This window comes from Sminthopsis crassicaudata, chromosome 3 (genome assembly GCF_048593235.1).
Source record: "Sminthopsis crassicaudata isolate SCR6 chromosome 3, ASM4859323v1, whole genome shotgun sequence".
Classification (NCBI taxonomy): Eukaryota; Metazoa; Chordata; class Mammalia; order Dasyuromorphia; family Dasyuridae; genus Sminthopsis; species Sminthopsis crassicaudata.
Genome location: NC_133619.1, coordinates 337582178 through 337608119, shown reverse-complemented (window position 1 = coordinate 337608119; position 25942 = coordinate 337582178). Strand labels below are relative to the sequence as shown.

General features: G+C 36.0%; 1 protein-coding gene, 2 long non-coding RNA genes and 2 pseudogenes across 5 annotated transcripts in view; 3 read left to right on the top strand and 2 right to left on the bottom strand.

Annotated features, from left to right (window-relative positions):
* Positions 1-877, bottom strand: part of LOC141564753 (lactotransferrin-like) — a 33302-nt gene extending 32425 nt beyond the window's left edge. The window contains exon 1 of the mRNA XM_074307652.1: positions 720-877. Coding sequence (XP_074163753.1) covers positions 720-762 — 43 coding nt within the window. The 5' untranslated portion in view covers positions 763-877. The remainder of the gene's footprint in view (positions 1-719) is intronic.
* An 11404-nt stretch (positions 878-12281) lies between these two features.
* LOC141559537 (uncharacterized) lies at positions 12282-14317 on the top strand. Its single transcript, XR_012487470.1, has 3 exons — positions 12282-12419; positions 13522-13612; positions 14230-14317. It is a non-coding gene; the product is annotated as an uncharacterized LOC141559537 (long non-coding RNA).
* A 518-nt stretch (positions 14318-14835) lies between these two features.
* On the top strand, positions 14836-19694 carry LOC141564764 (uncharacterized). Of its 3 annotated transcripts, none has more exons than XR_012488697.1 (3): positions 14836-15003; positions 15710-15857; positions 18921-19694. It is a non-coding gene; the product is annotated as an uncharacterized LOC141564764 (long non-coding RNA). The 3 variants fall into 3 exon arrangements; XR_012488698.1 differs by lacking the exon at positions 18921-19694 and adding an exon at positions 16510-16828; XR_012488696.1 differs by lacking the exon at positions 18921-19694 and adding an exon at positions 15965-15979.
* A 4377-nt stretch (positions 19695-24071) lies between these two features.
* On the bottom strand, positions 24072-24785 carry LOC141564761 (ran-specific GTPase-activating protein pseudogene; annotated as a pseudogene).
* A 699-nt stretch (positions 24786-25484) lies between these two features.
* LOC141562094 (serotransferrin-like) overlaps positions 25485-25942 on the top strand; it is a 68427-nt pseudogene continuing 67969 nt past the window's right edge.

Below are 25942 nucleotides of genomic sequence, written 5' to 3'. Positions count from 1 at the left end.
TCCTTTTATCTCAGAATCTGCATTTTGATATGATTAGTCCTACATCCTTCAAAAACAGGTTCTACCCATGACTGACTACTATAGCACTGATCAGAAAACCTTAGATAACTTCTAGATTTTTATCAGGCCCTCATATTATAAAATAACCTTTTGAGATATGTCTCCCACTCCCTTCAAAGAAGCTGTGTGATATTGGGCAAATTATTTAGCCTCAATTTCTTTATCTGCAAGAAGAGAGGGTTGAATTTGATAACCTCAAAGGCTCACTTATAACTTCCTAAAAGTCCAGTATTGGAAGAAGGAAAACTTGAGTTAAATTCTATCTCAGATTCTTACTAGATGTGTATTTGCAAGACTTTTAGACCTCTCTGAGGTTCAGTTTCTTCATCCATAAGCTGAGAATCTTAAGAACATGCACGTCACAGGCTCTTGATATTATTAAATCTACAAGGGAAGCAGGTCAGGATCTCAAAACTTCTCTCACAGATAGTTTAATCCTGAGACTAATCTCTCTTCCAAGCCAGGTTTGGTTCTGCCTCATTCACATTTCTTTTGTGAAGACAGGGTTGGGAATTCACCGATTGACACCCTCTAGTGTTCTGGTAGCCTCAGAGAAAGTTCAGTTTTCTCTCACAAAGAATGGGTAGAGAAACTGCCCACCCCACTTCACCCCAAATCAACAGCCCTTCTAAATCAACCCCCTTTCAGTGGTCACTTACCTATTAGCCCGAAGGATAATAAGGTGGGAAAAGTGAGTCTCATTTCTTTGTTGGTTCTGGGTCTGGCAGCAAGGAGGTAGTGGGGCTCCTATCACAGAATGACCCCCTAGACTCTGTGATGCCTTCTTAGCTGTTCTACTGGCCCTTTTATAGAGAAACAGGAGCTGTGTTAGCAGAATCAGTGACCTAACAGTGTTTGTCCTTCCTTGTTGCCCAATAGCCACTCAGCCACCTTCTTCTCCCTCTTTCCTCTTCCCTCCCTTTTCCCGCTCCCCTTTCTCCTCCTCCCTTCTTCTTCCCCTCCTCTTTCCCCCCAGTGATCAGTGCATTTTCAAGAAGATTTGGGCTGTGTTACTGCACTGCCTGGCAGGAGCCTGGGGAAGGAATGCTGATTAATGAGGATGGAGCTCGGGCTGGGGGAGAGAGAATTAGGAAAAGCTATAGATGTTTTGTAAGGGCTTTTTGTGGTTAAACACTTCAGGGGTTCATACATTTGAAGTCAGCTAGGCCAAAATCAAAATGGGAAAGACCCATTCCTCATCCAACAACCCCTTTTAAGGAGAATGGGCAGCTTGAAATGTCACCGATTAAACCCTGAATTTGAGATCTTTCCTCCTTCAGAAGACTACTGCTTTTATTCCTTTAGGATAGGGATAGGGACTGGACCTATAAGAATAATTATTTGAGGTTTGCAAAGCACTTTACATATATTATCTCTTTTAAGGTAATCTCCTGAGAGGAATTTTGATTCTCACAACAATCCTGTGAGGCAGATATTAACTATCTCCATTTTACTAGAAAAGGACACTAAAGGACCAGAAAGCTTGTGACTTTCTGGATTCAAATTTATTTCTGCCTGATTCCAAGTCTACCACTCTATCTACTGTGTCCCTTAACTGCATTAGATATATCTAGACCTCATTTCATTGGCCTAAAAAATTCCTAGATGATTACCTTAGAAAGTTGCCTAGAATATTGCAAGGTTAAAAGACTTGACTATTGTCACACAGATACTAGATTTGATCCCAGTTCTTCCTAGCATGGATACTGGCTTTCTATCTACTATATAAGATGCCTCTCTTAATTTACTTCAAATAAAGAAATATTTAAAATGTCAGTATCTGAATCACTACGTCTGAATGGAATGAAATTATTAATTCTGGCAAATTGGAGTGGGAGAGGGACATGCTTATTTTAATTATACAACATTTTTTTAAAAAACCCATGGATCGCAGGTTTAGTATTAGAAGGAATCTTGATGGTCATCCAGTTCAATACCTTCATTTTATAAATGAAGAAATTTAGACACATAGACTTGCCCTAAAATGCTGTTTTATACAAAGAATCAGACAAACTGCCAAGAAAGCTTGTTGCTCAATAGAGGTCCTTCAAAGACCTGCTTTAATGCACTATAACAGGCACTTAAAGAGAGATATCAACAGTCTTGATACAAATAGGGATTTCTACAGTGTTTTGAAGAGTATATCCTCTTATGTTAATGTTCCCCTATGATCTTGTTCATGTAAACTTGCCTTCTGATGCTGAACAGATAATAACCAATATAATTTTAGTTCAGTCGATGGGAGATTCTGAAATGATTAGAGCCAGAATCAATATAGTGTAGCTGTATTGTCAGAAAGGCATTTCCTGAAGTAGTTTACTTCTCCTCCTATGAGTCAAAGAAAACCTCATCGGATCACATCCTGCAGATTTGCACAGAAAACAACTCAATGTATAGAAAGATTAGATCTAAAAAAGATTTTGTTCTCCACTTCCAGAGAAACAGAGGACAGATAAGTGTAATAAAATGTTACACAGATGTATATGAATGTGTATGTATATATATGATTATAGTTATTTATGTATGTGTATATATATATGTAATATATAGCTATATATTTTTATATAGACAGTAAGATAGAGATAGTGTATGTGTGTGGATTTTGCATGCTTAACTGTGGTCTGCTTAGAGGAGGGGGAGGGAGGAAAAGGAAAAAAGAATAAAGTAAAAAATGCATAGCAAAAAACAGAAGAAAATCTACAAAAGATAAAAAGAAAAGATGGATAGTTTTGAACACAATGTATTCTATTATTATAAATGCTTTCTTGAAATGGAAATTTATTGTTACATATTCTGAATCCTCCTTGATGTTCTGCTATGCACATAACAATGTATTTTTTCCTCTTTGTTTTTTTTTTCTATTTTGTATTTAAGTTTTAAATATATATATATATATATATATATATATATATATATATATATATATAAATGTTTTAAACAAAAAAGAAAAAAATGGAATCAAAAGCCTAGAAGGTTGGAAATTATTAAAATTTCCATGCCTAGTACATTGTAAACTCTATATGCCATAAATGACTTTTATTTCCTGTTATCTTCAAGAATAGATATAAAATCCTGTCTTTTAAAACTTTTTGTAACCCTTCCTACTATTCCAATCTTCTTATACTTTACTCTCGTGTATGTATCAACCAGTGTCCTTGATGCTCCTTATGCCCAGAAAACTACATTTCCAACTCAATACATTTTCTTTGGATGTCCTGATGCCTAGATTGCTCTTACTCTTCATCTCCTCTTCCTGGCTTCCCAGACTTATTCCAAGTCCCAGCTAAAATCCCATTTTCCACAAGAAGCCTTTCCCCTTTAATGCTAATATCTTCCCTCTGTGATTATCTCTGATTTATATAACTTGTTGGCATATAGTTGTTCCCATGCTGTTCCATTCATATAACTGTTGGCTTCCTGAAAGCAGGACTGCCTTTGCCTTTCTTTGTATTCTCAGCGCATGGCACAGTGCTTATAACAAAGTAGTCCTTTTGCTTATTGACTTAAGCATAGTAATTGTCTTTGCAGCTACCTTACTTTGCACACATAATAGACTTTGAACAAATATTTGCTGAAGGTTTTTGAAAAGACCTGAGAGAGACTTCTAGTCCAAGGGCTCTAAACCTTTTTGTGTGTGTCTGGTGACAGACTTTGGATTCCTCCTCAGAGTAGAGGGGGCAGGGAGAAATGTAATAATATTTCTTTTTTTTTTCAGTTGCATGTAAAGACAATTTTTAACATTCAACTTTAAGAAATATTGAGTTCCAAATGTTCTCTCTCTCCCTCACCTTCCCCCTCCCTGAGACAATAATCAATTTAATATAGCTTATACATGTTCAATCATGCAAAGCAAGTTACCGTATTAGTTATATTGTGAAAGAAGACACAGATCCCAACCCAAAGGAAATGTACATACACATGTACACAAACAAATACAAAAAGCAAAAAACAGTATGCCTTAATCTGCTATCCATCTATTTTTTTTTTCTGGAGGTGAATAGCATTTTTCATCATGAGTCCTTTGAAATTTTCTTAAATCTTTGTATTGTTGAACTGTGTACAATATTCTCTTGGTTCTGCTTGTTTTACTTGGCATCAGCTCATTTAAGCTTTTCTAGCACAATATTATTCCATTATAGTCTATATTACAACTTGTTCAGCCATTCCCCAATTGATGATAATCTTCCCATTTTCCAATTATTTGTCATCACAGAATAGTGGTTCTCTAAATAATTTAAGGAAATGCTAATTGTCAGTTAGAAGTTAGTAAAAATTAAAGAAGCCTTATTTTCTCATTCTGTAACTTTGAAGAAAGTGAGGCAAGGCAGAGATTAGGTTTTTTATATTTTAATAATGGAGAATTTGGAGTAGCCAAAATCAACTGAATGGGATTCTTGTCTCAAAGCATCCAGCATCGAGCAATTAATTCCAGAGACTTTTATAGGGCTTCAGCTATTAGGGAAACAAAGGCAAGCTGGGGGGCCTGGGGAGCAGAACACTGGATGAATGGATGAGCTATAATTTTAGGAAAGGATCATAACTTTAGTTCTGACAGATTGGAGGTCAAGAAAGTTGGAAGCAGGAGACAGGAGTTTGAAGCAAGAGACAGTGAGCAATACCAAGGCATTTGAGATAAGCCATCTAGAGTTTTGTGAGTCATATCTGGAGTTTTATGATTCATTGAAATGTGAGAGTGACCAGAGCTTAGTGGGGTAAGGAAAAGGGTGGGGATGGCCATAATATTTTATTCAGGGTATAGAATAATAATTGAGGGAAACTGAGGTTATTACTATTCAGGAAAATGAGGCAGGGAAACCGAGGCATTACAATCCAAGTTCATAGATTCCTTGAAATTTATCACTAAGGTATACATGAACCCCAGGTTTAAAACCTCTAATCTAGTTCTACCTTTTCATTTTACAAAGAGGAAACACAATGTCACTTTCTTAAAATCACATGCTCATTATGCAGCAGAATCAGGATTTGAATGTAGAGAATTTCACTCTATGTCTAGTGCAATTTCCATTAACCCATCTATTTTAAAGTAAAGAAAGTAAGATTTGAGCTATATTCCAAAGAACAGTAGGGTATTAGTGACTTTCTAGACATAAAGATATGTTCAGAAGTCTTACTATGAGCATAACACTGTATTGGGGTCTGGGGATTAAAAAATTAAAACGAATACAATGTTTATCTTGAAGGGCCTTATTGCCTAATAGATGAATATTGCTGTTGCCCCATTGCATGCCACCTTCATAACTTTAAGTCAAAAATGGCTTTAAGATACAGGACTTATTTTAAGCAAAGATATTGAGCTATTATTAAAATAATTGGATCTTCTAATTGGCCTATTGATCAGTACTACCACCCATACAAGGAAGAGTAGGATACATCTAGATAGAGATAGCAATCCAAAAGATCCCAAAATCCAGGGCCTGCCTTCAGAGGTATTTTGGCAGCCCATATGCTTAGCCTTAATTCCTTCTTTAAGACTAGTGAATGAACAAATAAATTTAAAAGCATTTTTTAAAGCAGTTATTAAATGCTAGACTATGGAGATACAAATAAAAGCCAACAAGACAATTCTTAATAGCTTGCATTCTAATGGGGGAAATAGCATGTATAGGAGTATACTGGCAAAGAAATATAAAGGTAAGTGGAATTATAGGGTAATCACTAGTTGATGGATAATTTCCATAAGAAATGATAGTCTTGATTTGGCCACTTTTTAAAGCAGCTAAGTGAGTGAAGTAATAGAATGCAGGACCTGGAAATCACAATGCAATAAAAATTATATTTCATAAGGGACCACAAAAACACAGATTATAAAATAATTAAAAATTAAACAATCTAATCTTGAAGAAAGAATGAGTTAAAGAACAAATCACAGAAACAAATCAATAATTTCATTAAATCAAATGACAATAATGAGACAACATATCAGAAGCTACATGATAACAGCAAAAGCAATGATCAGAGGAAAATTTATATTTCTTAATGCTTATGCCAATAAAATAAAGATCAGATCAATGAATTGGATATGCAATTTAAATAAAAAACTAGAAAAAGAACAAATTAAAAATCCCCAATTAAACACTGAATTGGAAATCCTAAAAAAATTAAAGCTGAGTTTATTAAAATTACTGTTTTAAAAAAACCCAACTGAATTAATAAATAAAACTAGGACTTGGATTTATTTTTTAAACTTGTTTAAACCATTGGTTAATTTGATTTAAGAAAAAAATAAATGAAAACCAAATCGGTAATACTAAAAATGAAAAGGGCAAATAAATCACTAATGAAGGTGAAATTAAAGCAATTATAAGAAGTTATTTTGCTTAGTTATATGCTAGTAAATTTAACAATTTAAGTGAAATGGAAGAATACTTACAAAATATTTTACAAATATTTACAAAAACATAAATTACCTATGTTAGTAAAAGAAGGAATAGAATATTTAAATAGACTTATTTTAGAAACAGAAATTGAACAGGCCATAAATGAACTTCTTAAGAGAAAAACACCAGGACCAGATGAATTTACAAGTAAACTTTACCAAACATTTAAAGATCAACTAATCACAATATAAAATAAATTATTTGAAATAATAGACAAAGACTAGATACTACCAAACAAATATGATATTGATACCTAAACTAGGAAGAGAAAAAACAGAAAAAGGAAGTCATAGACCAATTCAACTAATGAAGGATGCCAAAAAAAAAAAATCCTAAATAAAATACTAGATAAAAGATTACACTAATATATTACAAAGATTACACATTATGACTAAGTGGAATGATCTACTGACATTATGATGAAGGCTATTAACATAAAGAATTTTACCAATAATAAAAAAAATTTAAATCATATGATTATATCAATAGATGCAGAAAAAGCTTTTGATAAAGTGCAACATTCATTTCTATTAAAGACACTTGAAAGTTTAGGAAAATTGCATTTATTCTAAAATTGACCCCCCCAAAACAAAGCATTTCTCTAAAACCATTAGCAAAAATTATTTGTAATAAGAATAATCTAGAAGCCTTCCCAATTCAGATATGAAGTAAAGATACCTATTACTTCCAATATTATCCAATATTGTATTGAAATGCTAACAACAATAAAAAAAAAACAAATAGAAGGAATCAGAATAAGGAATGAGACAATAAAACTATTTCTTTTTTGCAGACAGTATAATAATTTACTTGAAAAATTCTAAAGACACAACTAAACAAGTTAGTTGTAACAGTTAATAAATTTAGCAAAGTAGCAGGATATAGAGTAAATGCACATAGGTCATCAGTATTCCTATATTTCACAAACAAAATCTGTAAAAAGAGATAATAAGAGATATCTCATTTAAAATTAATCTAGACAGTGTAAAATACCTGGGAATAAGACTGCCAAAACAAATCCAGGAAATATATAAATGAAATTTTTTTAAAATTTTATACAAATACATTCAGATTTAAATGATTGGAGAAATATTAATGTTGGTAATTGCTTATTTGGTTAGAATCATGGTTATTTCAATTAAGTTGCCAAAAATATTTTACTAAATCAGAAAAAAAATAACAAAACTCATTTGAAAGAACAAAAAGCCAAGAATATCAAATGAATTAATGGGGGAGGGGAGAACATAAAGGAAGGAGGTTTAGTAGTATCAGGTCATAAACTATATTATAAGACAAAACTATCTGGTTTTGGTCAAGAAATAGAAAGGTAATTCAGTGGAAGAATAGGAATAAAATTTATAGCAGCAAAAAATTATAATAACCTTGTATTTGATAAGTGTAAACACTAGATTTGGAATAAGAATTCATTATTTAGTTTTTAAAAATGTTCAGAAAACTGGAAAACAGTCTGGCCAAAACCAGACTGGCATAGACAGAAATCTTACACCAAATATCAAATGGACACATGGCCTAGATAGAGTGATTACAAGAAAATCTGAAGAACAGGGAAACTTATCAGACTTACGAATAAGTGAACAATTTATGAAGAAATAATAAAGAGCAGAGTAAGGTATAAAATGGATAATTTCAATTATATTAAACTAAAAAGGGTTTGTACAAATAAAACAAGGTAGGCAAGATCAGAAGGAAAGCAGAAAATTGGGGAAATCATTTATAGATAATCATCTTGTATCTCAAATATACAAAGAATTTTGTAAAATCTATAAGAATATGAGTCATTCCCCAATTGGTAAGTGATCAAAGGACATGAACAGACAATGCAAAACATAAAAACAATTTAGTCATATAAAAAATGCTCTTAATTAAACATTATCAATTAAAACAATCTTGAGATGTAATTTTACTATCAGACTGACTAAAATGTTTGGAAAGAAAGAGGAAAATGTTGGGAAGAATAGGAAAAATGGGCCACTAATTTGCTGTTAGTGGAACTGTAAATTGATCCAACCATTGTGGAGAGCAATCTGGAATTATACCCAGAGAATTATTAAATTGACTATGCCCTTTGATCTAGCAATATCACTACTAGGTCTATTTCTAAAGATGATTAATGGAAAAGGAAAAAAAATCCTATATGTTCTAAAATAGCAGTTCTCTCTGTGGTGGCAAAGAACTGGAAATTGCAGGGATGACCATCAATTGGACGATGGCTGAAGAAATTATATATGGTTTTTAGGGAATATTACTGAGTTATAAGAAATGATGAGCTCAATAATCTTAGAAAAACATATATAGACAGGCAGAAATAATGAAAGATGAAAACAGAACCAAGAGAACACTGTTTACAGTAACAGCAAAATTGTGAACAACTTTAGTCAAATGAGTCATTTTGATTTATAAATACTCAAATTAAATACAAAAGAATCTATAAGGGAAGAGGCTCTCTACAACCAGAGAAAGAACTGATAAATAGAAATTTGTTTAGAATGATCTTATAAGTCTCTGTGGAGAGAGAGACAAACACATATAGAGAGAAACAGACATAAAAAGAATGGAGATGGAGACAAGGAGAGAGAGAGACAGAGACAGAGACACAGAGAGATACATAGAGGCAAAAAGAGATTGAGACAAGGAAAGATACAGAGAGAGGGAGATAGACAAAGAGATAGACAGAGAGAAAGACAAAGATAGAGAATGCCCAAGCCCCAGTCAATCCGAATGGTTCAGGCATATTTCTGGTTCTGGATGGCCTACATGGATGGGGGACACAAAGCATATTTCTGGTTCTGGATGGGGGACACAAACACCACCTTAATGGCGTTGAGGAGAAAAGAAGGGATGGGGGAAAATTTACATGATAACTTTATTACATATTTTAAAGTAATAGCAAGTTGTATATAATAAATTTGCAACTTCATGTGCAATCATCCTTTTTATTTTGCTATGAAAATATATTTTTTCTTTCATAAATTAAAAAACAAATTAAATTTTAAAAAAAGACAAGTAGACTACTATGACTATATGACCAGATGATAAAGTGTAGAGAGGTAGGTAATGTGTAAAAAAATAGAAAAAAAAAAAAAAAACAAATCTGGACAGATAGGAAGGGAGGGGGCATAGAGAGGAGTTTATATTTAATCTAAGAGCTAATATGGAGTCACTGGAGTTTATTTATTAGGGGGACTAGAGGTAAGATGTTTGGATTTGAATTTTAGGGTAATCACCTTGATGGCTTTGTAGATGGTGGACTCAAGTGGGGAGAGATTTTAAAGCAGGGAAACTAAGGAAGAGTCCAAATGAGAAAGGAAGAGTTGTGTCCCCCTATCATCTGTATGCCATCCAGAACCAGAAAGATTCCTGAATTGTCCTGATTTCCTGGATCTTGGTCATTTATATATGGAGCTTCATTTCCCCACTCTGAGCTAAACTGATGACCAGGAATGGCAGTGAAGGGAGGGTGTGCAACAGATTTTTCTATCTCTTTTAGATGAATGAATAGGGTCTTTAATTCAGTTATACAGTTTAACTTAAAATAACATAGTTATTTTGGACATGAACCTTTTTGTTTCTGTTCCTTGAATTTCCCAAATCTATCCCACCTCCTGTGAAGACTCCCTTCCCAAAAAACATAGCAAGATCAAATTTAGGAAACTCCCTTATGATGACCTTCAAGGTGGTAAAAATAAATAAAGAACTCCCTACTACTGTTGATCCCAGGAGATTACTTAGTATTCCTTGGACACTTTGTACCAGGCTACCAAATGGCCTATTTTTCAGGAACAGTTCTTGTTTTGTTCACTTTTAATTTGCAAAAATCAGCCTCTTTCTTATGAGCCAGTATTTAAACTGTCTCTTCCTGTAAAAGTACTGAATGTTGCATTAGATATAGTTGAATTGTGTGGAAACTGTGTTACAATGTTCCTTTTGTTTTATTCTCAAAATCATTGACTCATTTTAGTCATGTCCAACTTTTTCATGATTCTATATGGCTTTTTCTTGGCAAAGATACTGGAATGGTTTGCCATTTTCTCCTCCAATTCATTTTATAGATGAGGAAACTGAAGCAGATAGAGTTGTGACTTGTCTAAGATCACACGGCTAGTGTCTAAAACTGGATTTTAACTCAAGTCTTAAAGACAACAGGTCCAGTACTCTATTCATTAAGTAGGGGTATTTTTAGTGTCATATGGAAAAAACAAGGATACACGTTTATCATAATAATAACAAGATCAACTCAAATGCAGTGATTTGAGAATTAGAAAGGCCTGAGTTCTAGTTTTGACTCCATCATTATTTAGTGTGTCACTGTCACTAAGGGTGTGACTCAGTATAGTAAAAAACATTGGAGTTGATTCAACGACAATACTATATGATGATCAATTCTGATGGACATGGCCCGCTTCAAAAATGAGATGAACCAAATCAATTCCAATAGAACAGTAATGAACTGAACCAGCTTCACCCAGTGAAAGAACTCTGGGAGTTGACTATGAACCACTACATAGAATTCCCAATCCCTTTATTTTTGTCTGCCTGCATTTTTTATTTCCTTCACAGGCGAATTATACACTATTTCAAAGTCTGATTCTTTTTGTATGGCAAAACAACTGTTTGGACATGTACACCTATATTGTATTTAATTTATACTTTAACGTATTTAACATGTATTGGTCAACCTGCCATGGGTGGGGGGAAAAGGGGAAAAATTGGAGCAAAAGGTTTGGGAATTGTCAATGCTGTAAAATTACCCATGCATATAGCTGGTAAATAAAAACTATTAAAACAAATTGGAGTTGAAACCAGAAAATTTGTATGGAAAAATCCTGTTCTTGCTACTTACCATGAGATCTTAGCACCTCTCTTACCTTTTCTGGGTCTTAGTTTTTTCAACATAAAATGAGATGATAGGTCTAAGTCAGGGGAAGGATAATTATGACATCATTCACTGGTCCTACAAAATTCTCAACTTCTAGAACTCAAGAAGTAGAAGGTGTTTGCACCTACCTTTTTGCTCATCATTGCCTGTGGTTACCTTAGAAAATGATTTTTCAGGCCTTATACAGTCCATGTGCTAGATATTCCTGAGCCCTGGGCAAAATGATCTCCAAGGTCCCTTCCAGTCCTAAATCCTATAGCATAGGATTGTACTACATAAGAACCATTTCAGCTTGAAAATTCTTTCAGCCTGATTATAATAAACACTTTTAATTTATTCCTGCAATTCTTACAACCTGGTGAGGTGGGTCCCCTCTCTGTTTTATAAGGCAATTGTGGTTTAAAAAATCAAATGACAAACACAGCTAATACAATCAGGACTAAATCCTAGACCTTAGGACTTTAAGATCATTGGGATGGAACTGGCTCCATATCAATCAATTAGTTACTGTTGCCGTGCTGATTATTTATACACAGGGAGCAAGTTTGATTTCAAGAATTGTACCTGTTTGTGCTTTTCCTCCCAACTTAGAAAATCTCTGCTCTTTCATCAAATTAGATGACTCAATGTTGTATTGTTTCCTTCTAATTAATTGGCTTTATTTAAATAATTGTTTTTAATGTATAAATGTCTAACTACCCCCGTTTTCAGGGCCCAGACCTAAGTTGAGGACGCTGGTCTTTGTTTGTATGTACTTTGTAATGTATTACCATACATAATAAACTCAAAAGATCAAACCTTCAGAAAGCCATTTCTTCTTTCACTGGTCATAGCTCAGGCTTTTGCATAGTGCATTTTAAAGATTGATTAACGGTTTAAACTCTTGACTTCTTTTCCCAGGTCATGACCTAGACAAGATTCATCCCTCAGGGGACAAGAAGGTGACGTGGTGCACAGTAAATGATGATGAAAAGAAAAAATGTGATGAATGGAATGTGTTCAGTAGAGGAGTCATTGAATGTGCAGTAGGAGAAAACTCTGAAGACTGCATTGTCAAGATAATGGTAGGTGCTCCCATTTTGGTACAGCATCAGTGTTTTGGGGCTCTTTAGCCTAGGAAGATCAGAATCCTGGTTAATGGTTCCATCAATTGTGTGACTGAAAACATTGTTGGCTCACTGGAACTTAGTTTCCTTGCTTGGAAAATGGAAAGTTTGGTATAGGTGATATTGAAAGTAACATCTAATTCTAAACTCTTTTAATTCAAAGTAGGAATTTCCTCCGAGAGAAGGAAGATGATAAAAAATGATAATAATCACAGTATTTCTTCTGTATCTGAGCTACTCTGTTAGGGAATTACATTAAAGACCAACTTCCCATGAGCAAAGTGTATGGCTGCCCTTATTTAGACAGTCCATTTTGTGCCACTCAACTTGAGTCCCTTCCTGCATGACCAGGAACTCAGTATAGTCACAGACTAATATGTGAATGCTTTTGGGTGCTCCTGGGAATCTGTGCTTGAGAAAAAAGCCTGGGTCTCCTTAGACATCCCTAGTGTGTTATTAGCGTGGTGATAAGGACAGAGATGAGTCAAAGAATTTGTACTTTGAAGATAACATCAGGAAAATTTATACCCTGCCTCAATGAAATTATGTTTTTTTCATTGTTATGTGCACATAAAGACGTGTTATTGCCCACTACAGAATTGTACCCTTCTCTGTGTACCTTCACTTAGTATAGAAGAAATCCCCCCCCCTTTCCCATGTTAGAGAGAGTGGGATTTTCCTGCAGTAAAAGCTTTGTACTTATAAAATGTAATATTTTGAAACCATGTGTTTTATGTCTCCTGTACTGGATCCTAGACTGTCGAGTTTCTTCCTTTTTTATAAAATGAGGGGGTTGAATTAGAATACCTTGGAAATCACTTCCAGCTCTAAGTTTATGATGCCAGAAGCCTTAGAAATAACTTTAAAAGTTGTGGTCTGCTATATGAGGTTGATATTCAAGGTAATTTTCTCATATGAAACTCTACCTAAGTTCCTACACTTCCCATCCTTCTCCCTAGTCAATCACCCTGTCACTAAGTGTATATGATGGCAGGCGTGATGAAGGGCTCCTAGGCTCCGTGAAACAATGTTTTTGTAATGATTTACTTTGCCTCCACAGAAAGGGGAAGCTGATGCCATGAGTACTGATGGAGGATATGTTTACATTGCTGGCAAGTGTGGTTTGGTGCCTGTCCTAGCAGAAAGCTACAGTAAGTAGAGGGAATATTTCTCCTTTAGCTTGACTCTCTCTAGGCTCTGAACAAAAGATTTTATGCAGAGCTCTCACTAGGGCAGCAGAAGAAGGGTGGGAAATAGCAAACAAATAAATTAGACTCACTAATAATCATTTAAACATTTATAGCCCTGAGATAGTTGATAGAGCTCAGGTTAGCTCCTTCTCTTTTTTTTTTCCTTTGCAATGTATGATATATATATATATATATGTATACATATATATATCATACATAGCAAAGGTCAAATACTATATAAAAATATATAACAAAGGTTCATATGCTATATCTTGTTTCTGGTATGCAACGGTTCTAATAAACCCTGAAGTGATCAAAAAGCACAAAGAAAAAGAAAACACTCTAAGGGTGGGATCAAAATGGAATCAAAGTTAGCTGAATAGGAATGAATTTTCATTTTTCATGTTATTCTAAACTGTAGAGAATCAAAGATTCTCCTGAATAGAATGGAATGGATTCTCCTTAATGGAATGGAATGGAATGACATTGTAGTGGTGTAAGCACTCATGCTTAAGAAAACCTGATATTTAGTGAATGCAGATGGAAGATTCATTCCATTGGCTTCTTTATTTTTTCAGCACCTAAGAATGGACAGAGTCATGGGAAGGACTGTGTGAATAAACCTGCTCAGGGTGAGTCTGAATTGGTAAACCCAGCGATGGAAGGGTTAGCCAGGTGGCACAGGATAGATCACTGGGTCCATCTTCCTGAGTTCAAGTCCAGCCAGACAACTTAATCGTTGTGTTACCCTGGGCATGTCACTTCACTCTGATTACCTCAGTTTCTCCATCTATAAAATAAACTGGAGAAGGAAACTCAAGCTACTCTAGTGTCCCTGCCAAGAAAACCCCAAATGGGATCACAAAGTGTCTGATATTACTGATAAATGACTGAATGCAAATAGTTAATGGGAGAGATTTCCTTAGGAAATAATAGGATTCTCTTTAATTGAAAGTCTTTTGAGAATAGTCTGGATGACTACTTGCTGAGTTTGTTATAGTATGGATAACTTTCTGGTCATGAGAAATTAAGTAAAAGACTGCAGTTCTTCCAATGCTCTGGTTCCTATAAGTCTGAGGACATTTATATATCTGTTTTCCCCAAGGCATGAAGTAAGTTTGGTCTAGTGGCATCAAATGGCCCTTTCTGGAATGGCTCATAATGCTAACTATTGCTTTTTTGTGTCTGTTATTTTCAAGGTTATTAGGCTGTGGCTGTTGTTAGGTCAGGTACTGATCTCTCATGGAATTCACTGAAACACAAGAAATCCTGCCACACAGCAGTAGGCAGAAGTGCTGGTTGGAACATTCCCATGGGTCTGATATACAACCAAACCCATTCCTGTGAATTTGGTAAGCTGGTTCTTTGAAGAAGTTATTTGTTTGATTTTCTCTAATTGTTAGAGACTTAGGGAAATTTACACTGTGAAGTCCCTGGTTACCTTGGGTGGTAGAGAGTGCTAAATATTTCTAGACGTGTAGAATCAGGTTAAAACATATCAAGGACACATTTGAAGGAGAAAAGCAGTCACCAATGTACCTGGATTATGGTGTGGTATATGAATTGACTTTCTAAATAGGAGCCTTGAGTGATTTTTTAAATCACCATTTGAAAAAAGAATAAAGTAAAAAGTGTACAGTAAAGAACAAAAGAATAACCTAGATGGAAGCAAGAACAAAAAAAATGGACAGTCATAAATATGACTTCTTTGTTTTATTGAAATGGAAATATATTGAATATTGTTATTCTGCTGGGCACATGGCAATATATATTTTTACTTACCATGTTCTGTCTTTTTCTGGGTTTTTTTATGAAATTTTAACTATTTTTAAAAAAGAAAAAAATCACCATCAGGTCTGTGTGTTGGGGGGGTCACCTTCTCTCCCTGCAATGTTGCCTTATCTCTGAACCTCTGATTTATTTCAGGTTCTGGGCTTATGATCACATCTTCATTTAATTGGGGCAATTATGTAATTTAAAATAGAGGCTTTTAACATGGGAAATAAAAGGAAGCACTCATATTATTCAAGTAGAAACCACTGTCTTTTCTCTGTGTAGATAAATACTTCAGTGAATCTTGTGCTCCTGGTGCTGATGCTACTTCCAATCTCTGTGCCTTATGTATTGGCAATCGATACTCACCAATTTTGGATAAATGTGCTTCTAGTACCAGAGAAAACTACTATGGCTACAATGGGGCTTTTAGGTAAGTGTATTAAACCCAACCCTAAAATACCATCACCAATATCAGTCTCTTCTTCCTTTTATTCTCAACATCTTTCCAATACATTAACTCTTCCTTCTGCTTTACAGCTCTGGGCTATACTTAGAAGGGTATCAGCTTTAGGAAATAGTCTTTCAAAGAAACTGAAAGATGCACACAAGGACATGATCAGGGATCCAAGTGTCCCTGATATCCAAAGAAGATACTCTTATCTGTAAGATTCCTCAAGATACCTTGGTTTCCCATTGCTTTCCTTCTTGTTCTCTTGGACTCAGGTCTTTTGTCACTCCCATTGATGTACTTCCTCTTCTCTTGGATTCAGGCCTTTTGTCATGGATTGTTCATTCTTACAGCTTATAAATTCTTTCCCAGGAATGCAGAGATGAAAATGTACTGGCACAGGATTAATAGTTAAATTGTAAAATCATAGATCAGAAGGAGCTGTTATTGATCATCTAGTCCCCAGCTTCTTAAACTGGGATCTTGTAATGTGGGGGTCATGAAATTATGATTGAATCATTTTATATACTTGTTATATTCGGGGCCATGAAAAATTTCTTGGGTGAAAAAGGGCCATGAGTGGAAAAGTTTAAGAAGCCCTGAATTTTTCTAGTCTACTTTTATCTTTTTGTAGATGGGGAAATTGAAGTGGAGAAACCTTATGTGATTTGCTCAGGATTGTGCAGCTGGTTAGGGGCAGGTCCATGACTACTAGTGAGGTCTCCTCACTCTCACTGAGGATTTTAGACCAGGTCCATAGGATGTAGTCCAGATCAGTGGCTCTGTACATTTGGTCATTTGCCAGCATCATCAAATGTGTTGGGTGGCTGTTGGATTTTTTTCCCTAACAGTCTGATGGGCAATGTGGCCTTTTAATGCCTCTTAGTTGGAGTAAAGATAGGAAACATTAGAAGTTGAACAGCTAAAGGAAAAGGTAGCATTCTGCATTGGAAAGTATACTGATTGTGGAGTCAGAAAACCTAGGTTTAAAACTGTCCTCTGATACTTATTTACCTGTATAATGTTGAATACATTAAGCTTCAGTTTGTTCTCTGTAAAAATAAAGTTGGCCCAAAAGTATTCGCTAAGGCTATTCTAGATCTCAGTTTAGTGCTGTGATTACTTTGCCTCTTTTATTATCATGGAATGAATTATTGAATCTCAGAATTAGAAAGATGCTCAGTAACCATCCAATCCGATTTATGTCCCAGAAGAAATTTTTTCCCTAACATCTAAGAAATGATCTAGACTCTGGGCAGTGAGATAGATAGGTCACTTACCTGAGGTGTTCGTTCCACTTTGGGACTGATCTCAAAAGTTGCTGGTGTTCAGTCACTTCAGTCGTGTCTGCCTCTTTGTGACCCCATCTCAGATTTCCTTGGCATAGACACTGGAGCAGTTTGCCATTTGCTTCTCCAATTAATTTTACAGGTGAGGAAATTGAGGCAAACAGGGTGAAGTGATTTGCCCAAGATCTGCAATCAGTTCCTGACTCTAGGCTTAGCATTCTGTGCACTATGGTGCCACCTGGCTGCTCCAAGAAAATTCTTAGTGCTCAGTGATTCTGAAAATGCACTTTTCTCAAAGGCAGCCTGTGAAAAGAGAGACCCGTGATATCATTGTTGTAGGAAATTCCTTCTGCTAAGCACAGACAAGTTTATCTAATTTATAACCTTGAAAGGTTACCCAGAACACAGTGCTTAAAAGCTAACACATGTCCGAGGAGATGCTTGACATGGGGTCTTCATCATGCTGGGAAGGCTAGGCATCTAAAAGGGGTCATGGAATCATAGATTATTAATTAATACTAGAAGAGTCTCAAAAGGTAAACCCTCTATTTTCTATATAAGGCACCGAGAGATCATGGGACTTGTCCAAGATCACATAGGCTATGAGTGACAAAACTAAAATTTGAACTGATCTTTTCTGATTTCCAACCCAACCCAACATGCTTTCGATGGCATCCTGCTATTGGGGGAAAAATTATAATGTCAGCCAAGTGTACAGCATCTTTGGCTCTTAGCAGAAGGAACCTTACAGATCACAGAGTGTATCCTCTTCAGATACAGAAGACTGAGGCCCAAGGAGGTTGTGTTATACAGGTATTTTCAGAGGAGGGAATAAACAATATAAACCTGTAAAGTATTTTGTGTTTGTTTAATGTAATTTTGTATTATCAGCTAACACACTGAATAAATTATGATTGATCAAAATGGATTATGGTGACTAAAGCCTTGGCTTCTTTTTGTTCTATAATTAATCGCTGATAACTTTGACTCTACTTAGTGATATATGATGCACAATAACTTGATTGTTGGCCAGTCTTTACCAGGATAAAAATAAAATATTTTGTAAAGATTTTATTTCATTATATAATATTTTATTCATATAGAGGGACTTTCTTTTAAAAAATATTTATTTTCACATGCATCATAATCTGCTCCTTTCACTGCCCCTCTCCTACTGAATAAAATAAATAAGAGTTGCATAATAAATATGTATAGTGCAGTAAAAATAAATTCCTATATTGGCCACACCCAAAAATGTATGCTCCTGTCTCTGTGCTTTTTTAAATTTATCATTTCCTCAGAAGAAGTGAGTGGCATATTTCACCTCGAGGTTTTTATCACTACATTGATCAGAATACTAAAGTCTTTCAAAGTTAAATTTCTTCATAATCCTGCCGTTATATAGCTTATCTTCCTAGTTTTGCTCACTTTGCTTTGCATCAGTTCAAAAATACCTTTCTAGTTTCCTCTGAAAATGTCTATTTTATTATTTCTTATGGATGTGAATATTCCATCACCTACAGATCCTATAATTTGTTTAATCATTACCCAATAGAAGGAAAGATTTTTTTCAATTTTAATCCACCAAGAAGATAAGAGCCTCTAGAGCTACTGTGGTATTTTGGTACATATAGATCCTTTGGAAGTTTCATTTTATTCTTTATCTACTAAGAGTAGGCTCTTTGGGTCAAAGGACAAGAACATTTTAATAATTTTCTTTGAAGAATTCTAAATTTTTTTTAAATAATTTTTTCAGTTCCACTTTCTCCTAAGGCGTATAAAGATGGTCGTCTATATCAGTAAAAAGAGTACACATGTGGATGTAATCATGTTCGACTTTTGGAAGATAATGACTATGTCTCAAGAATGTCAAAAGCCAAAATGGACCATAGTGAAGAAAGGAAACCTGTCGACACTGTTCATGATCAGCAGCTACCCAAACGCCTCCCCAAAAGAACAATCTGTGTTTCTGTAATCTCCACTGAAAACAAAACATGGAACAAGAAACAGCAGAAATCTTCTTCTTACCTGAATCAATAAGGAAATAAAATTTTCTGTCAAGGAAAGTCAGGAGGGCAAAGTGGGTAGGCACTAAGGAAATTACTTTGTATGCATAGAGAGGCTATGAGAGAGACAGTGATTGAGAAGGAAACAAAGAGAGACAGAGATAGAGACAGAAACAGAGAGAGATAGTCAGAGATAGAGATGGAGACCGAAAGAGACGAGAAAGACAAAGATACAGAGACAGAGGTGGAGATAGAGACAGAGACAGAGAGACAGAAAGAATAAAGTAAACAATCCCATATTATAGACAGAAATCCCCTAATTGACAGGAGAAACAAAAGAACCATAATTATGTACAGCAAATTCCTTGTTGAAGTTCACTAGGCTTAATTACTGAAAACAAGGTGCCCTGGGCTGCTTTCCTCCTTAAGCTCTGTCCCCTTGGATCTTTCTTCTAAGAGATTTCCGTGTGAAGAACTGGCTTACTCTTCCCATCCTCAGTCCTCTTCCCTTCCCCATCACAAGTCGAGTGCAATTAAATGTCTTCATCATGAGGTTCAGGCTTGCCCACCTCACTCTACTCTATCTTGCTCCAAGAAGTCTGGGAAGATCCCCTATTCAAATAGGCTGCCCCCTCAATAGTAACTTCTTTTCTGTTGCTGGTTATCCTTTGTTAAAGTCTCTAATCTCCTATTGCCATTTCTACTTGTTGTAGTCCTTTCCTTCCCAGTTGTGTGGTTTAGTGAAAAAGAACATTTGGCTAAAGAGTCTCCTCCAGGTTTAAGCCTCAGTTTTGCCATGATCACTATGAACATGAGCAGATCACTTACAACCTTACTGAGCCCCATTTGCTTCCTCTGAAAAATGAGAATAATAAAAATTGAAATAGAGATTTAGAGATAAGATCATGTAGTCCAATGCCCTTGATTTATAAAGGAAGGCCCAGAGGCATTTAAGTGATTTATTCAAGGTCACACAGATAACAATGGCAGAGCTGAAGTTCAGCTCAGCTCTTCATATTCCATAACTAACATACCCTCCACTGGAACAACCTGCCCCTCCTTGATGAGCTGATGAGGAAAGAACTTCTGAAAACTTAAAATCCTAACAAATCGTGCTAGTGCAGGGTATAAGGCCTAAGCAGGACATTTCCCCATAACTTGGAGACAATCAGAAGACATCACTTTCAGAAAATGAAAGTAATAATTACCATAATGCAGATGTGAGTAGCCATTGGCAGTAGTAATTCACTCTAAGATATACATTGGGAAGGAGCTGCTGAATGAAGTAAGTAAGGCTTCCCCAAAACCTTTCCTGGAGAATCTCATCTAAAATTCAACTAAATGAAAGAAGAAACATGAGGGTGGGGAAACTGATGTAGATAGTTCATTGGGGATTTCCCTGACCAATTTGAGGAGCTTCTAAGTTGAATTTTTCATAATATTTTTTAGTCATTTCAATTGTGTATGACTTCTCATTAGAATGTGAACTCCTACAGATCTTAATGCTTTATTTTTTGGAGGGGGGAGAGGTGTCTCCAATATTTAACCTAGCAGTTAATAGCTGCTTGTTAGGTGGTGCAGTATATAGAGTGCTAGGCCTGGATTCAAAAGACTCATCTTCCTCAGTTCAAATCTAACTATAGACCTTAACCAGCGGGACAAGTCACTTAACCCTGTTTGCCTCAGTTTCCTCCTCTGTAAAATGAGCTGAAGAAGGACATGGCAAACCAGCCCAGTATCCTCGCTAAGAAACTCTACATGAGGTCATGAAAAGTTGGACAGAACTGATCAACAGCAAATAAAAATTCTTGGTGATTTGCCTTAACTACGGACTCTGATGAGTCTGAGAGTAACCTACACATCTATACGTTCCTGCCCATTCCTACCCTGCTGCAGAACTGTTGATATGAGACAATCACAGTGCAAGAGAAGGGAAGAGAGGGAATAAGCATTTATATGATGGTTACTCTGTGTCAAGCGCTGTGTTAAGAGCTTTACAAATATTATTTCATTTGATCCTCACAACCTTGGGAGGATAATGCTGTAATTTTTAAAATTTTTTTTACATTTTACAGTTGAGAAGACCAAAGTAAACAGACATTAAGTTACTTGCTCAGTATCACACAGCTAGTAAGTATCTGAAGCTGGATTTGAACTTCCTGACTTCAAGCCCAGAGCTCCAACTTAGCTGTGGCACTTAGCGGCCTTTTAGTTTGTTCTCCTAGTTAGAAGAGGATAGCACAACGGAAGGGAGAGGAAAAGAGGAAGAGAAAGGAAGGAAGAAGGGAAAGGAGGTAGGGAAAGGGGAAGGGAAGGAAAAGGAAATTTTTGTTTTTGGCATTTGGGGTTGGGTGACTTTGAAAGCCACTTTATGTTTTTGTCCTTTAACTTTCTCATCTGTCAAATGAGAAGGCTGGACTGAATGATCTGAAAAGTTCCTTTCAAAGTTAGTATTATATGATTCTAAAATAAGCTGTAATCTAAGCAAGTGTAACCTTTCCTTTATAAAGTAATATTATTCAATCAGATGGTTCGAATGGAGTGTAGGAAAAAAAAGGGGGGGGTGGAACAACCCAACAACAACAGACTTTATCTTTGTGCTTCTAGAACCACACAGGAGAAAGAGTATCCCTACCAGCAGACTTGGTATATAGTTTGTACCCATAAAGGAGCCCTGAACTTGAAGTCACACCATCCCAGTTGGAATCTTAACTCTGCTGCTTATTAACCCAATAACTCTCCAAGTCTCTCTCTACCCCCTCACCTGTAAAGTATTTCTATGATAAAAATATCCAAAATCAAAAGATGATTAAATTTCCCAGGACACTTGGGAAATATGTGTAAACATTCATTGGGGAACACTGACTCCAATTTTCAAAAAGCCTTGTGACCAAAGCGGGGCTAAGGATTGGTATAAATAGACTTGGAAAAACATTTGGTGGGAGTTGGAGGTTCTTTCCAGGACCAGAACTATATAGGGATACCCCAGAGACAAACAAGCCGCCTATGATGTCCCAAAGCAAAAAAGACATCCAAGCCACAATGAAGCTGTGGAGACTTAACTGATTATGACAGCATAGATGCAGATGCTATGGGTAAAATTTCCCACTCAGGGGACTGAGTGTTGCCTTAGACGCTTGCAAGCAGTGTGATTCTGGGAAAATATTAACCTCTCTACTGAAATTTCTCCATCTATGAAATGGGGATAGTGCTGGCACTTCATCATAAGTAAGGATCAAATGAATTGACAATACATATAAAGTGCTTTGTAAACTTTAAAACTCTATATAAAGTCTACCTATTGTATATTGTCTCCATTGTCTAGTACTTGCCTTTATCTACTTAGAAATTTGGGAATATCTGACCTTAAGAAAGGTCTACATATTCAGTGGTTCATCTGACTCCAAGTTCAATATTCAGTGCATTGTCCCACGGAACTTTCTGTGGTAGTGATGCACAGTGAATAGAGTGCTGGGCCTGGAATCAAAAACCTCATCTTCCTAAGTTCAAATCTGACCTCAGATATTTACTAGTTGTAAGAATTAGCAAGTCACTTCACCCTTATTGTCTCAATTTCTTCATCTGTAAAATGAACTGGAGAAGAACAGGACATTTACTCTAATATTTCTGCCAAGAAAACTTTAAATGAGGTCATAAAGAGCAGGGCATGACTGAACAACAACAATTGCAAATACAAATTGATTGTGAGCTCTCTTGAGGCAAGAATGAGGTGGGGAGAATAGAAGCAAACACTTGTGTTGAATTTCACTGCCACACTATCCTTTCAAAGGGATACCTCAAGCTTGAATTTGAAGACCTTCTTGACCAATGTTAATCATGAAAAAGACTATAATAGTTAGTGAATAGTGAGTAAATCCATTTATCCAAGTAAATACTAAGCAGAAATAATAGAAGCTACATGGATTAAAATATGCCAATTAACAATTAAAGTTAACAATTTCTCCTACTGGGAAGAAGTTATCTCCATTCATACAAAAGACTCTGATCTCACCCAAAGGAAAATTCTTTAAACTTTTTAGTGTAAACCAAACTGGAAATTGAGGATATACTGAAGCCCTGCTTTTCACCTACATGGCTTCTTTCCAGGCTTTATTCTCTTTACCTCTGAATTTCTCCTCATAGAGTTTGTCAGTACATGTATTTTCTATGGAATTAGGAAGCACATTTCTCTTCTCTCAAGCTCTTACACCAACGTTCCCTGGCACAGGCATGTACCATTATCATCATTCTGCCAAGAAGGAGACTTGTATACTACTGTTCTACACTTGAAGCCAAAGTTACATCTATACTCCATCTTCACCTCAGTGAATTTTCACAAGCATTCCCTCTAGCTGGAATATATTTCCACCTCTCAGAATCCTTGTCTAATTCAAGGTTTAATTTGGGTACCACCTTCTTGATGAAAGCTCCCTTTCCTTTCTCTCCATCCCTACTTGTTAATGCTTTCTTCATCCTTACTTTTTCTTATGCTAGTCTGACTTACAATGAATGTTTAATCCCACTATTAGAATCTAAGCTCCAAAGGAGTGCAGGGACTGTTTCATTTGTGCCATTTCACATAGATTATTATCTATCTGTTATCTATTTATGTTAAATAAATTCCTATTTAATTGAATACTTGATGAATGCCCTTTTTCTAGCTTTCCAAAGTTTTATTTACTCTTTTGGATATATTATTACTAAGTGTTTCCACATGGAAAATAAATTTATGGGAATGGGTTTGCTGAAGACACCTTCAGCAGAGTAAAAACTTAGAAAACAACCTGGAGGCTGGAATTCAGTTTTTAAAATAATGTCCCTTGTTAATAAAAAAGAAAGAAAGAAAAAAAATTAAATTAAAAGAAAGAAGGTGAGGCCAACAAGTTTAATACATTATGGTGCTAGGTTTCCTCCTTGGGCACCTCCAGCTTTTGTCTAAATTGTTTCTTTTCCTTCTCCTCTTTCACCTTATTCATGGACAGTTCTGAGAACTTCCTCGCCCCATTTTTGATGCTACTATGCCTGCTCTTGTTACCTATTCTTCCTTCTATATATTCCTTATTTTCATATTTTGACTTAAGCTTCAGGGCATTTGCTGCATTTAGGAACTGGATCACATTTAGGCTTGGGATTTTAATCAACAAAGTCAACATGTGTGTTTCAGACCCAGGCCCTTTGAGCACTGCCTGCATTGGCCTTCAGCTCCAGCAATGGTGTCAAATGGTGATTTGCACAGATATTCAAAATTTTGTCCCTTCTCAGGAGGAGGCAAATCATCCCCTTCTCCTTGTGTTTCAGTAGATTTGTGTTACCTGCTCCTAGCTCTTTCCATTTGGAAAGATCATTCTCAGATGCAAATCAGAACTACGTGGCCCAAATCATAAAAAGCTCTTCATCTTCTTCAAGAGTCTTGATCTCCTGCTCAGGAAGAGGCACTATGGGCTCAAACTGTGGATCATAGTTTGAGTCATCCACATTCTCTGGATTAGGGTTCATCTCAATCAGTCATGTCTTCAGAGGCTAACCTTCCACAGGAGCTGGACCTCAATGAAGAAACAGCAGAGAAAAAGCCTGGATCCTAATTTAATAACATTCCTTTCCATTTTAGGAGGGAGTGAAGTAAGGACTAAAGTCCGGGAACCATGGATCTTGAAAGATTAACTTAACACATTGAAAAAGCTGATTTGAGCCTTTCTGTAAGTAAGAATTTTTTTTTAAACAATCAAGATTAAGTGAATTGTCTAGTGTTAGTAAATGTCAGGAGCTGGATTTGAACTCAGGCCCTCCTAACTTCAGGATCTGTTCATTGTTCCACCTAATTTCCCCTAAGTTAAAGGTTCTTAACTTGGGGTTTGCAGATACTTTTTTTTAACTGTATTTAATATAGTTGGTTTCCTTTGAAATCCTCTATATTTTATTTTATGCTTCCTATTGAAAGATTTCATGGAAAAAAATAACAGCAACACTAACAAAACAACTCCCTTCCATTATCCCGCCTTCAAAAAAAGAACCACTGATGAGGAGGAAAATAATGGGGAGAGAGGAGGGAGTAAAAACTTTTTCCTATCCCTTGAGTCCTTCCCTAGCTTTGGAAGTAAAGGTGAGGCATCTCACAAATTAAATTTTGTGGCTTGGATGAGCTGATAATTAATCCAGGTCCAGTTACTAGCTTTGTTCAACTATTTGGTGGGCACAGTCTCCTCTCTTTCAAGCAAGCACTGGAGATCTTGTTCTCTGAGCTCCTTTCTGGAAGATGCAGGACCTGGGATAGAGGACACCTTCTCTGTTCCTGGTTGAGAGAAGTTAGTGTGGCCATGAACTCATTCCCCTCTGGCTTTTCTCCTTTAGGGCTGTGCCTGGCTTCTACAGATCGACAAGTAAGATGGTGTGCCATATCACAAAATGAGCTGAAGAAATGTCATGAATTTAAGGAAGCCTTAAAGACCACCAACAGTCCCAGTCTGGCCTGCATCATGAAAACCTCCCACATGGATTGTGTCAAGGCCATCTCAGGAGGTCACAAGCCCTTGTTAGTGGTGGAGGGTGTGTGACTGTCTGCCTGAAAGAGAATGGAAGAATGCTGTCTCTGCTCTCCACCAATACTCTTACTTTGTTTCCTTTCCATGAGGGTCTCTAAGAAATTCTTGTTATTGTTCAGTTGTTTCAGTCTTGTCTGGTTCTTTATGACCCCATTGCGGTTTCCTTGGCAGAGATCCTGGAGTGATTTGCCATTTCCTTCTCCAGATGAATGTACACATGAGGAAACTGAGGC